The sequence below is a fragment of the Solea solea genome, chromosome 13, assembly GCF_958295425.1.
Source record: "Solea solea chromosome 13, fSolSol10.1, whole genome shotgun sequence".
Classification (NCBI taxonomy): domain Eukaryota; kingdom Metazoa; phylum Chordata; class Actinopteri; order Pleuronectiformes; family Soleidae; genus Solea; species Solea solea.
This window is the reverse complement of record NC_081146.1, coordinates 20,449,298-20,464,694: the sequence shown is the minus strand read 5'-3', so window position 1 is coordinate 20,464,694 and position 15,397 is coordinate 20,449,298. Positions and strand designations below refer to the sequence as shown.

The following is a 15,397-nucleotide window of genomic DNA, read 5'->3' as shown; positions in this document are numbered from 1 at the left end:
ATTATTATTATACCTAAGTCAGGATCAGACGATGGGAGTCAGACCGATTTTCAGACCGATTTTGGTCGATCTGGTTATGAATGTTTGAAGAACAGAGATTTGGCGTCTGGGACACTCCACAACACCCTGACGAGACGTCTAGCATGTTAGAATTTCTTCTACTTCCCTGCCTAGTCTGACATCTCCTACGATGTGGTCCTGGACGTTGACCAATAGGATAACAGAGTGGTGTAACATACAGACATAAAAATGGCGAAGAGGAAGTGGGATGCTGCTGTTAGATGTAATAGTAAACCCGGGAACACGTTTTATTGAGCTTTGGCAACAGTACCTCTGCCTCTTTGGCGTCTCCTCATGGTACTACTACGACAAAGTTTAAAAACAAGAAGCCTGGCGAAAAATAGTGTAGGAACTTCGGCAACCTGGTGAGCAGTGATTGATAACTCCCTGCCCCGCCTCCCTGATGACCTATATGAACTTGCGCAGTGTCATGAATAATGATTGGTTGGGGTCATACTTGTTGTGTTGCTAGTCCCCCGAACAAGACACAAGAGCAAGAATCCGTGCCACTGTGATTGATAATCTGACACGGTGACCATCGTGAAAGTGTGTAGTCTGATCCCAGCATAATGCTCAGGACAAAAGGAAGTGCAGCATGAAAATCTATTATAGAAGAAACTATATAAGCAACAGTTCAATTGTATGCCATGTATGTCAAGAAATATCATCATTTAGCACTGTGAAATACATAAATAAATATAATGGTTAAAATTAGCCCCCAAAGGCACATTTGAAGCAGACACTGCACCCGTCCAAAAGTCTTTCCCTTTGTTTCCCTCTGTCTGTGTGTGGCTGAGTAAACAAGGATGTGTAGTTTTGTGGTTGTTTGTGCGACCGCGCTAAACAGAAATTAAAATGCAATGCTGTAACAGAGGGTTCTATGCAACATCCTTTTATCACTGCCACACTTATTGTAAAACCAAAACAGTATAATCCCAGTGTCCATTATTATATGAGATTGGTCCATACGTAATTATAGTGTAGATGCTAAAGTCTCCCTCTCTCTCTCTATGTACAGTATATATACACACATATATGTATATATAATTTTAGTTTGACAACTAAAATGAAGTGAAAATGAACTGAATTTGTGTGAACTCTCTGAAACCATAATGGCTGCAATGCTGTTGCACCTGAGTGTGATAAACATTGCGTATATTTCCACAGACACTACTGTTATGATTTTTGTCTGTGCGACTCTTGGTGAATTACCACCATAATGTGACTAGTAAATACTCCCTGAACCACCACCATCATCATTATTGCCTCCTGGAAATAAACAACGTCAGACACCAAAACAGGTGCACACACACACACACACACACACACACACACACACATTTTCCTCAGTTTCATTGCTTCTGCCTCTGTGTCCCATCTTACTGCAGCCAGAAACAGTAGTCCCCTCAAATGTATGGTAATGTTTGAAATAAATAGCTACAGTGCATTATGCATTCAAGAGAAAGTGATTACCCACTTTTAAAAGCCTTTATGAATATTTACAATGTATTTATGTTGCCACTTATCTCTGCCTTTTTGGATTTTAAGACGCAGCTTCAACACGAGGCAGACACTTTTCATGCTTTAGCCTTACACACACACACACACACACACACACACACGAACAGAATTACTTTTAATTGCTGATTAAATTTTCATTTCATGGGCTTTTTTTATGCCTTTTGTCTGAGCGTGACTGTACCACTGTGTGGAGGCTGTGCAGGAACAGCTTTTCTCTGCTCTTCTCCTTGTTAGTGTTATTTAAAGGCAGGGGGTCCAGTGCTCTTGTGGCCATAAGGACAGTGTGATCTAGTGGCAGGGTGATGAAAAGGGAGCAGTAAATCATCCAGACATTCTGAGGGGATTTTCCCCTTCAAGGGCCTCATCACAATATCTCCAAATGAAATCCATTATCTCAACATATTTACGCCTGAGGCGCAATCTGATGGCTTTACTCTTTCTTTCCTTTAGGACACGCACATACACACCACACTCCACTCAACTTTTTTCCACTTTTCTCCCCTCTTTGGAGCTGTGTTTTGAAGATGGAAATGGCAAGATGAAATATGGAATGTGACAGCGATGGAGAGATGGTGGAAATGAAGGGGGGGGGGGGGGGGGGGGGGGGGGGGTAAAAGGGTTGGAGGTGTCAGGAGAGGAAGAACCAAGAAGGAGATGTCAGAGATGGAGGGGAGGGTATTTCAGCGTATGTGACTGGAGGTGACTCCTGATTCATCCAGGGAAAGCTGGATTTGGTTTGCTTGTCATAACAGATGCCTTAGCCTGCCCAGAGGGAGAGCCGTTTTCCACCTGCTGTGATTCAGTTTTGGAATGTCTCTTAATGTATTATTTGGACCAAATGGATGGCATGACTCATACTTACATACATGCATGCCCCCCCCCTCTCTCCTCTATACACACAATGCAGCCAACCGCTGAGCTCCAAAGGAGCGAAGTGGGAGTGTAGGAAAATAAAGAGCCAGCAGAGAGAGCGGAAAGGTGGAGATAAGAGTGGTGTGAATAATGGCATGGCTACAGGACTGAAACAAATCACCTGTAGATTGTATTGTGTGCGGGCAGAAGAGCTGTTCGTGCACCCTGCTGCCCAGCAACCGGCTTAAAAACTGTTCACTGAGCCAATGAAATGAGAATTTTATCATCCTCTCAGAAAAACAGTATTTCCTGGTGTCCGAGTGAAGAAACACATGGAGCTGATACTGTATATGAAGGTGGTGGCTGTAATATCTCTAGGAACGAGTTAAAAGTATCTGGGACTGTGAGCAACTTTGCTTCAGTCATGATTTCTGTTTAATAATTTAAACAATTAAGATGATATTTCATAATATTATGAAATACAATTTTGATTAAATGTGTATTTAGTATAATTAAACTGTAAACGGACATTCTAGTTACAGTTTTCGTAGAACAATGTGCATTGTACAACATTTGGTAATTAGAGATTATTTATAAATTGTAGTATTATATACTGTATTTAGTAGTTGTACAATGTGACTCACTGACCTATCCTTGCTTTTCCTCTCTTTTTTTATGCGTAATACCAACCTTAGCCACAACAGCAACAGATCGGAAACTGGAGTGTTTTGTAAAGTCTTGCTCTGCTTGGTTTCGAGTGCAAGATCAAATGTTTTATCTTTCCGCTGCATCCATCATCTATCCATCAGCCTTTAGTCCTGTCTCCCCAATTCCCAGAGAACCTGTTGGAATGTAGTAGATGAGCAGTCAGCCTGCCCTCTGCCTTTGATAGACAATCGGTAAAAATTCCAAGAAGCCGACAGAGGTGTGACCTTGAGTCTGCAGTGTGATTTCATTACAGGGGAAACTGAGACTATAAAGGCGAGGCATCTGAGGAGCAAAGAGAGCTGCTCACTTAATGGGAAGTGCACTGAAACATGATGATTTCATTGTGCTGGTACTTAGTGAAGACGTGCACAACAGTGGGATAAACGATATGTGCACATGGCGGATGCTCAGAGGTGTCAGGGTTAAGAGAGACTGTCCAATAACTGATAAGATCCTCAGTTCAATAAACACAACAGGCCAGTCAATGCCTTCTTGTAGAAAGACACTGACTTCTAGCCCTGAACACAGGCCCTTTCAGACACCACTGGGCTTATCTTTCTGTTGAAGTACTGAGGTGTGCTCTCAAACATACGGTATATCTGTCTGTGTGATGTGATGGCTTTACTCAAACACGAGAAGACAAGATGATAACTGATATAACTGGAATGCCTTTGCAATGCTGGTACCTGGTCCAGTGTAAAAACCCTGGGAATAAGGGAAAAGGGAAAAGATCAAAGTCAGACGGTGCCAGGTCAGCTTATCACTGCAATATTTATGTCCAACTGTTGAATTTTCCTTTGCCAAAGAGATAATGACAAATGTATCAGCATGAGGTATTACAGAACACCTGTATGCCCCAAAATGGGTGATAAGCCCTTTGGTTCTGAGTGAGGTGAAAAACATTTTGAAGTATCTTCATTTTTAACAACTTTGTTTTGCAAACACCAGGTTTTGGTCCCCATGAGGACTACTGGTTCCTGCCTGAAATGGTCCTAAAGAGATAACACATTCAAATACACACGCACATCCTTGCTGAATATAGCTGTATTGTGGCGGTGAGAGCAACTGTAGATGAAAGATGTAGCTGTGAGGAGATCTGCCTGGCATCCCATTCTCTGTGTTATCAGCGTGCCACGCCGGGCTCTCCCACAATCTGAATTATCTCGTCTTGAGGTTATAATTCAGTGCACACTTGACAGCACTGTTCTCTCCCTGCAGCAAATACAATTTCTCTACATTTGATTTGCTCTCCATTTTGTTTTCTCATTATCTGTAAAACTTGTTCCTCCGTTGCATAGAGGACGCAGATAATGAAAAGTCATGCTGTGTCATATGAAAGGGCTAAGGTTCAGTTCTACTCCCCTCCCCCCATGTTTTAAAAAATAAATTAAAATAAAATAATTAAATAATAATAAATAGGTTTTGGCTCATTGGAATGAATACATCTACATATAATTGTTCTCTGGATGATAAACAAAAGGGGGATTCCTTTTTGTGGTCTACAGGGAGTGGGCTTCTCCCACTTTTTACTATCCAGCCAATTCATTTGGGCACTGGAAGCATTGAGGGAATTACAACATGAACATATGGGTGCAAGAGTTGCATTCTCTCCTTTGAAATCATGCAGAAAATTGTATATTCTGACCACACTGTGCTCTGTCTTTATTAATTCATGAGCTTTGTCCCAGACAAACCTTCATTTCTTTGAAAAACAGAAAAGAAAAGATGGTATTTGAAAAACTGCTGGGAAACTTGGCTTCAAAGTAGCAGTTAACAAACCAAGACAGGAAATCTTTAAAGAAGTAATGGTTTGAATTATGGCTTTAACTTCTTGTACAATGGATGTTTTCCATTTGGCCAAAGTAAAAAAAAATAAAAAAGCAATAAAACAAAACGTTTTTACATTTGACATAGCACTCATCTGTTGGTGCTACTCTTTCTGTAAGTGTTTACCCAGACTGTGAGAGAGTCTGGCGTCTGTCCTTGTGGCTTCTCAGAGCTGTACTGATGACAGGATGAGCTGAGAGCATGAACAGAGATGGCCCTAATAAATGCTGGCTTGATCTAGTGGATGGATTCTTCAGCAGGGGTTACGCGCCATTGATGTTTCACTTTTGCCGTGTACCTCGAGTAGGACTGTGCTCAACAGCATATTGACAGATTCTGTAAACACTAAATCTTCGTTGGCCATGAGAGGTAAGGATATTGGAATGAGCAAGTGGCTACTCGCACCTTAAATTTCATATCTGCTGCTTAAATCATCCGTAGTGCAACGGAGAGCATTTAAATTGAAGCCAGCAGAAAGGACAGTAGGGATGACACTAAGTCTTGTGACCTGAGGAACCTCTACTCATGGCATTAAAGATCCTCTATTGATCCCATTATGTCTGGAAGGTTTTATAGACACTTCCGCCACAGAGCCATCAGGAATTGTATACCTTAATTAATCTGAATCATGGACAGGGAAGAACGTTTTTTGTTTGTGTACATGCGCAATCACTGGCTGACGTTTCCTCCTCTGCTAAATCAATGAGTCTGTTGAGACGAGTTCATATCTCGTCAGAGACCTGGCTGATCCTTTAAACGGACTGGGATTACATCACAATGGAGGGGTCATGGGGCAGCACGCTGGAGCGCCAGGAGAAAATTGCCTCAGGAGAAATGTGCCCTAGGCCCTCATCTCTTTCATTTTTTCCCCCTCATTCAAGATAATATCACACAGTCGTTTGAGCACGGAAAATCAATATGCCTCAGCTAAGTTCAAAACCAAAGGCACTCATTAGAAAGAACGGGAGCAAACATGCTGTTCAGAGTATTGGTCCAAGCCTGGGTGAGTTAAGCTGCAGGGATTGTTACCATTGTTAAGCAAATAGATCCACAGAGGGAGAGATAAAAGAGGAAGAAATAATAAGATTTAGTCTCTGTGCTATTAGCAATCTGTTTCTTCTTCCTGAGTGATGGGCTAAAAGCCCATCTCGGCACACAGGGAATTAGTCAACTGTCTATATGAGGGGAAAGTGGAGAAAAGCTGTGCCCTCTGACTGTGCTTTAAACAAGTGGAAGCTCCAGTATTGAAACATGATACAATGGAGGGATAGAATAACTACTCTATAGTTAAACTTGAAGAAACTAACAACATCCTGCTCTGCATTTGTTGTGACATCAGCCTTCATATTAGCAGAGATGTGTCTCTCGGGGGGCCTCGGCAAAGAGAAACACTGTGGGCCTTCTTTGAATTGTCGCACCCCCCCAACATTGACCTCATATACAGACTACTAGTGGGGGCCCCCTTTAGGTGGTATCTTGACGTTGCGTAGTTCTCTGTAGTTCACTGCGGCTGTTCAACTGCTTGTTTTGCCTACCCTGCTGCAAACGGCTCTGCACATTAGTGCTGTGTTCATTTTTTTTTAATAATTCTTACTGCTAACAAGATGTGACAGTTATTCGTATCAACAACAATCTCATAAAAGCTTGAGGGGAATATGAAATAGAAGCAATTTTGGCAAATAAAAACCTTTTTATTTGTAAGGGGAGTCTTGAAGTCCATCTTGGAACTTGATTTACAGTGTCTCTGAGGGGAGATGAATCCAATGTCTCCTTTGTTCACTGCGACTCAATAAATTCAGCTGTATTGATTGTAGCATACGTGTCACTTATTGTGCTTTATCTATTTCCTCATTCATTTGCTATATAAATGGCTTTGACTTTTACCTTGTATAGGTGCTGATAAGGGTCACAGGTTTGTGGCAACAGAATGGATGAGTTTCTCGGTGTTGGGTGACCAAGTCTCAGCAGTTCTCTACAGTACATCTTTGTAGTGGATTGGAGTGCGCTGTGCCTTGTTCCATCCAAGAATATGCTCCCTCCTATTGTGGTTTTGCTCATTGACATTTCCAGATGTGAGTAGTTCACAAAGGCTGTGACTGAGGAGAGAGGCTGACATTTTGTATCTCTGCGAATGCTTGACAATGGCTGGGAAGCTCTGACATTTGTGAAAGTGCAGAGTGGAGCATTCCTCAGATTTTCTATTATGAGAAAGAGAGGAAAACTACATTTTACATACATGTATCTCTCGCAGTAATCTGTGTTTGCATGATGTCGGATGAAAATAGGACAGATAAGGATGAGTGGTTGTGGAAAGATGAAAAACAAGGTACAGGGAAAAGGTAACAGAAGTAGGTGAGAGCTGAATAAAGGGCAAGTGATAGAATAAATAAACAACTTTGTTGCAATTTTCATGGGGTTTACTGTGTGAAGGCGTCTTCCTTTTAGACCTTAGACAAAGTGCTGCAGACGGCTCCCTAAGGTACACAAAGCTTTGTGCTCTAGATCATTTTTTTTAAAAAAAGAAATAGCTTCTAGCTCTGCACAAACACATAACTGAAAAGGAATGACATCTTTCCATGAAGCAAATTAAAATGAGCATATACGATTTGTACAATTATGTTTATTTCATTATCTCAAAGAACTCTGTATCATTAGGTCAAAAATGTAGGAATCACACAAGCAAACACTTTATGTTAATATGAAGAAACCTTCAACAGAATCAAAGTCCATGGCTTGGAGGCCTTATAGGTCACAACCCTGTCCAATCTTAGGACCAACATAATAAATGAGATTTTCCTTCCCTGCTCATCCTTAAACCAACTATTTGTAAGCAGTAGGGATCTTATATAAAAATATTAAGTATACACATAAAGAGTTTTAATATGGGTATCACATTCAGTATCTTCAGCTGTGTCTGTATGACTCATCCATACCACTTGGGTCATGGAGGGAGGGAGGTGGAACCAATGTATGTTTACAGTATCATGTATACTGCACATGTTTTAAAGAAACCACCACCATGTCACGGGTTTTCAGCTGATTGAGTTACCAAGTAAAAAGCTCCTCCGACTGTACAGGGATGTTTCCCACTGTAGGTACAGCGACTTGGCACTGGGACACGTTCTGTCTTAGTTTGACAACAGCCTCATGATGCCATAATCCTTCACAATGCTGGAACTCTGCCTTCTTTGATGCAGGTTGTAAAAGACCGCAGCATTATTTATCAGTCAGGGTTAAATGTGTTGACTTTGGCAGGAAGATGATCACCTGTCTGACCTGGGGCGAGTCTATGAAGACACTGCAGTATGTAATCCAACCTTGTCATTAGTGCTTGTAAAATAAATCCCTACCAGTAAACAAGACAAAGGCAGGGCATTGTATTTTACATTATACTAGAGGGCCTATTTGGTGAAAGTTAGATCGGCCTGTCTTTAGATGATCCATTAGGGTCCGGTAACTAGCAACTACAGCCAAAGTGTTAACTCCATGATTACTGTCTCACCTTTGTACAGCAGATGGTGTTGCACTCTGTTCAGAATACAGTGAGGTCTTAAGTGGCCCTCATGTGCAGTGCAGCTGCTTGGCTAAAGACAAAGTGCTATTTAACCAGAATCTTCTATCCATTTGTGCTCCGTCATTCAGAGCTTGTACACCACACATCCTTTTTTCTTCTCCAAATTACTACCCCACCCCCTTACACAATTGTTCCCGACATTGCTGTATTCTTTTCACATTCATATACCCCACATTTCTGCCGCATGCATCCATCTGGTCTCCTCCCCTCCCTACAAACCCTGTCCACTGCAGCAGCAGAGTGTCAACTGTGATAAAGATGGAACATGCTCTCGGAGCTCGTCATGCTACGCTTCCTGTTCTGCAGCGTTCATATCCTGACACTGATCACCATCAAACTGTCAACAACGGAGGCAGACTGAAGGCTGAGGATAGGCTGAAGTGCAGAGGGAAGCCAACATATTTTTCGTCATAAATAATTTTCACCGAACAGAAATAATGAGCTGAAGCAGGATTTACTATTAATTTCTGTCTTTTTTGCGCGAGAGAGGGAAAAAATTGAGATCGATGATGCCTGGTGGTTGCCGTGACCTGCTGAGACGATGAGGATAGGCCAGTCTGTAGCCTTTTCAAAGATATGGCATTATATGTATATATATATATACATATATATATATATATATATATATATATATATGTATATATATATATGTGTATATATATCTATATATATATATACATATATATTTATACATATATACTTCTTACACTAGGATTGGTTTGACATGTTGTCTTTGCAATGTAGTGTGAGCATGATATTCAGAGCAGTCCCATTAATTTCAGTCTGTTTGAATTATCCCCAGCAAATGGTCTCAGTACTATTTAGTATTTGAGAGTGTTTGATCTTGAGTAAATTTCCATTAAAAATGTAGATTGGTAGACAAAAAAAGGAAAATCTATTTCCATTTTTAATCTTCACGATAGAGAGTGCAAGTCAGGTCAGTCACCACACAGTTACACAGTCTCATGCGATTAGATTTTGGTAATAAATGTGTTATATAGCACATCGTATCCCAATGGTGACAAAGTTTTACACATTTGGGACAAAATGAAGGGGTCTGTGATGGAATGTGACAGAATGAGTGACAGCATGACATCTTCCAAGTAACAGACCAGCTTGAGATTAACCATTGTACATCACAGTGTATTCCTCTATGAGGACACGCAATGTGTTTTAACCTTCAATGCTACGGCCGGGCCTTTGTTTATGTAGAGGATGTTGATGTTTTGAGGAAAAAACACATTTTTGTGCCTGAACCTAACCACATTCATAACCACAGGTTCTCATGAGGCACATCTGTGATTGGTCCTTGAATCTATCTAGTCAATCCCTCATAAGCATAAGTGCACGGTGGCTGAGTGAGCACAAGGAAAACAATTTAAACACCATTTCCAGGGTAAACAGAGTCATGAACCTGACCACTACACAAGGCCCCTTTTGAAGTTAATGGAGTTGTCAACTTATTAGTGATGTTGCAAAATTCAATATCCAAAGTCACAAAGCTCTGACCAATGTGTCCCACCTGGGTTCACCACCATCTCTGGAAACATTTGTGCTACTTGCAGCAGATTCCTGTCTCTGGTTGTTTTGTGTGTATGTGAAGTGTATTCATTATCGCTTCATATCGCCCCTTAGTTTGTTTTTTTTTTGTCTAAAGAAAACTGCATGGCTTGCTGTAAAAATTAGCTGGGAACAGCAAATGGACAAAACTAGGTTACCTGCTCACAAATAAACCTGGTCTGTGCGTAATGTAAAAAAGCTGCTGATGACACTTCAGCCACATGTAACACTTACTTAATAATAAAAACAAAGCCAAATTGTTTCACCTCGTTTTTGACTAATGGAGTGAGCTGTCTGATCACTTGTGTCCATCTGCGTGTCAGTGTACAGTCGTGTGCGTTTTATAACGGGCATAACTTACTCGTGGGCTGTAGTTTATAGTGATTATTAAGCAGCCAAGAATGTTTTCCTCCACCTGGCCTCATGCCTAACAACACCTCTTAGCCTCTTCAGAATTGCTGAGATGCTCAACCCTAAGTGGCTTATCGCTTAAGTACTCTCTCTGATCAATCCCTGAGGCAACATTTTGATTGTTTATGTTTAATGCTTGGATACTTGGCCTGTTGGTGATGGCCGAGAGTGCTGTGGCCACTGTGTGTCCACTGTCATTTGATCAGATTGATGAAGTCCTGATGGATTTCTCTCTGGCTCTTGTAGAGGCAGTTTACTTTTAAAGGACTGCTTGCTTAGAGGGTTTATATCTCGCATATGCATGTGTGAGAGTATATAATTAATACTCTTTTAAAGTGCTCATTAATGACACGGAATTCTATGTAGATAATGGATTTTTATAACCTCATCATCTGTCTGCTTTGACATTTTGCGGAATGAGAAATAAAGGATGGAACATATATTGCAGAATTTCTTTCGAAAAATAAATAGTTGGACCAAGAATTGAATGAAGTGGTATCATTTTGACTGACTGGTAGGATGAAAAAGGTGTCAGTCAAGAAAACACTCCAGTTTGTTCTGTTGAAAAGACCTAAATAGGGCATTTGTATGTCCCCAGGAAGCAGGAGTACAGACTCCTTGAACAAGCATAGTTCAACCTCCCATCTGTTTGACAGGGCAATGATTGAGTAAATGTCTTTAGTGCAGAGCCAGTTGGGTTTACACATTTCTTTGCCAACATGGTCTCGAGAGGGAGACTCTCCTCCTTCTGCTGTGTATTTTAGCTTTAACCAGTTATGGATAAAGTGAAAGCCAAATGACACGACGCCCTCAGCTGATCACACTTGCAGATAAGGGTACAGACCACTACATGGCTGAGGGGAGATTTCTATTTTTGGACAACAAAAGGTGTTGGCAGTATTACATGAATGTGGTTGTGTTAAGGTCTGGTGTGTTGGACCGAGTGGGATCTTGTTGCAGTCTGCACACCTGCACACTTTTGCCATTAGATGCTAATGTATTGTGAGTTGAAACGCTGTCAAAGACTAACTCCAAGGCACTTCATTGTAAACTGTTAAAATGCCAATACGATGGTCTCTTGTTCCATGAAATCTGTCTGTCACCCTGATGAGGGCTTAAGGTTTAAGTGTAAGGCGGACTTACACAGTTGGTGCTGTTGTGCAGTTTAAAGAACCACTTTCTTTTATCGAGGTGACAAGTGAACTGGAGGATTTATTTTGTCTTTCCTTCTGTGCCCAGCTCTCTTTTCTGCTTCACTTTCATATCTCTGTCCATGCAAAGTAGCAATATCGCCATTAGACTCTATGGGTATTCATATTCAAACTTATCTACTTTGACATTCACCTTTGTAATTCACAAATGTACTGTTCATTTCCATATTTACAGGCCACATTTCCTTCAGTGGAAAAGCACAGATTCTCAGCAGGGGAGCAGCATTTCTGGTGTATGAACTGAGCCATTCCAAACACTCAGCTTTCCAATTATAGTACATCCTGCTTAACTGATGCTTATTAATTCATTCAAACTCATTATGACATGCAAAATAGGGCTCTCCCATGAGATGAATACTAATGAAAGTAGAAACTTCTTGACAGTGGTACTGCTGCTGTCAGAGGTCTTGGTATTTGCTTGAAGATCCAGCTCACAGGCTAAATAAATGCCCTTATAAAAAAACACCACATTTAAAGAGTCCACTGGCGAAAACACTGTAAGGAAGCATTGATCAGAATCAGGTTCTTGTGGTAATTGTGTTTGACAGAAAGGACCCGCAGTACTTGTGCAGTAGTGTGTATGGATTATGTCTAGACTAGAGGAGGGTCCTACACTCAAGTGCCTGTAGATGGAGTAAATAAAGCAAGCAGTCCGGACTTTGCCTGACTGACACTGGGCCGGCAGTGCCAGGCCATAGGGCTAACCTAAATAAAACACTTAAATCCTTTCCCATTGCTCTCCGGTGTTCCACAAGGGCTTCGCTGATTGATTCGCCAGCCAATCAGAGAACATTGATCTCAGAACCCGACCCTCCCCCACCACCTACTCTCCAGGCTTCCTCTCTATCCATTCATCTGCTTGCTGTCAGAAGTATTCACTGGAGGGCTGTAGCTTTGGAAGGCTGCACTTTTAAACACACTCCCCAGGCTTTCTGAAGAAAATGCATCACGGTGCTTCATACTGGACACATTATTGTAATTGAATTCTCCCTGGATCCGGTTGCTTTTCCTATCATGAGGCTAATGGGTCATTGATATACAGTGTCAGGATATTAAAGCTTGCTCAGTTACAGCCTTGAGCATATGCAGTTTTCTGCACACAGTGTTGGAAGTTGGAGTCCCTCCAAAGCGTGGATAGACATAAAACTCTCAGGGTCTAATCATTATAAGCACAAGGAACTGAGGTAGAAAATGTTGGAGTAAATAAATAATTGCCTGTCGTCTGTTTTTATTTGCCCAGGCTCTCTAGCGCAAGCATTTTTGCAACAAAATCACTCAACATTTAAAAGTTCATCATACAAATCCATAACCTGAAGGTTCCTGATTTTCTGATTTTGCTGTGGCGAATTCCAGAGAATACTCACTCCTTAATATTTTTGTCCACAGTACAAAGTCCAAGTCTTAAAATGGCTGCAAATAGATGTCTGTGCTGCCTCTTTGCATATCAGTATGGTTGTTTACTACCAACAATTATTATTCACCTTATTCAGATGAGTAAACCTCTGTATGCTTTTTAATTGCATTGGCTACACAATTAAGCATTCCATAAAACTTGAAATGTCGCTTTGTGATCATAGACTGTGATCATCATGGCTAACTGTTGTCCATAAAAACATATTCTCAAACATTTATCTCTAGTTAAATCAGTTCATTAGCACAAAAGAAAAAAAGGGCTGTTTGCAAATACTTAACAAAACAGCATCTCATCCTCCAAACAAGTCTTTCTAATAGTTTTTACGAGATTGGACAGACAGTACCCTGAGTATTGAGCAACTAAATCAATAGAATCATCAGTTTTTCAACAGAAGGTAAGCTTTCATGTGTATTAACCCGAACCTCAACAAACATCCTTTACTTCATCAGAATTCACCTTAAAATATGTTTTACTCAATAGATCGATAAAATCCATTGAGAGTGGTGCATCTTCCTTATGTGGAACATCTTCGATCGATGAAAGAGTGACGTGTTGGAGTAGAAAGTGATTCAGAAAATGCTATATTTTCCTAGTGTACATGTTTGTTTGTTTTCTAATGCCACAGATGCAGATCATGAACAGTGCTTCGCTCATGTCGTTTGGTTAAGTTCTGCTCACACAGCCCAGTGTTCATCTTTAACTGTTAACTTTTGTTCCTTCCAACAGCACAATAAGTTGGTGTTCTGTGCGAACCTAAATATACACACACTGAACACAAGATTACTTGCTCAGCAGACCATTATTTGTGAGTGTTATCAGATTGATTGTCTTTTAATAAGCGCTTGATGAGGAAGTAAATTAATACGACGGCTGAGCTGTCAGTCACTGGTGTTGAGTACATGTACACAAGTGCAAGTACTGAGGTCTTCAAGGCTCATTTCTTCATGAGGGAAATTTGATGGTGACTGATCGAGGCTTTAAAGGAGCAGTTCAGATTTCTTTGAACTGATGTTGTATGAGATATCTAATCTGCATCACTTTGCCTTTGACAGTTTAAGCACTGGTTTGATGTTGGTCTTATCGGGACTTGGATCAAACATCACACTCAGTTTGTTTTGCTTTACTGTATTCTAGACCCATGAGGCACCAGACATGACAAAACTCTGTCTGCTCTGAGGTTGTGAGGTTATTCAAATCATATTCCTGCATATTAAATTTAGATAATCCCAATTTTTCAGGGGTTCAGGTTGGAGGGCCTGGTTTATCTTGGACACAAGCAAGGGGGGCTTCAAGGAAAAAGTTTGGGAACCACCGTTCTAGACAACCAGAAACATGATGGTTATAGTTTAATCATAAACCTGATATTAGAGGTATACCAGTTTGCTCTGTTTCTGTTCTCTTGACTGCTATTCTATGACCTACAGTATACGGTGTCCCTGTATGTGTTTCGTTCATTTAAAGTCACGCACAAAATGTTAAATGTTAACTGGGAAAAACACTGAACCCCAAATTGATCCTGTGAATGATGCGATCTAATGTGAATTGGTGGAAAAGGTGTCGTATTTATCACTTTTAGTGATATCTAGTCCTGATTGTTATCAGGACTAGATAAGGGCTACGTCGATACAAACCATTCACATTTTCCATTTCTAAAGAAACAAAGGAGTGTTGTTATTGAGCAGGTTATTTCATTGTTTTCTGTCAAACATTTTACGTATAAGCCCGTTTCAGTCCTAATTAGCTACTTTGCTCTAAATGAGTACAATGAGTTACAAAGATTGAATCAAATTACAGGTGTAATACAAACGTCTGTGTATTAAGCAATTGATCTGTCACTAATCCCTTTATCTCTTTCTCTCTCTTTGACAGGAGGGATATTTGAATCCATTGAAAGTGGGCCATCAGGTGCTGAGGAACTAGCCTTTAAATTTGCTTTAAACACAATCAACAGGAACAGAACCCTACTGCCAAACACCACGCTCACCTACGACATCCAAAGGATAAACATCTATGACAGCTTTGAGGCCTCCAGGAAAGGTATTTATGTTTGTAAGGCACATCTGCCTCAGGTGTTGGCATTGTCTTGCATGCTGTGTGTGTGCGTGTATTTGTATGTGCACACATGCGTATGCCAGAGTCACTTTGCATTGCAAATGTATTTTCCTGCGTGCTGTGCTGCAGTGGCTTAGATTGTGACAATCGTAATCAAGCGAGGGAGGAATGGCTGAGCACTTCAAATGTAAACAGAGAGAGAATTGA

The 15,397-nt window shown here is 40.8% G+C and overlaps 1 protein-coding gene across 2 annotated transcripts in view; it reads left to right on the top strand.

Annotated features, from left to right (window-relative positions):
• grik2 (glutamate receptor, ionotropic, kainate 2) overlaps positions 1-15,397 on the top strand; it is a 184,411-nt gene that overhangs the window by 45,972 nt on the left and 123,042 nt on the right. For both annotated transcript variants that reach the window (XM_058648894.1, XM_058648895.1), the window contains exon 3: positions 15,008-15,175. In XM_058648894.1, the coding sequence (XP_058504877.1) occupies positions 15,008-15,175 (168 nt within the window). The remainder of the gene's footprint in view (positions 1-15,007; positions 15,176-15,397) is intronic.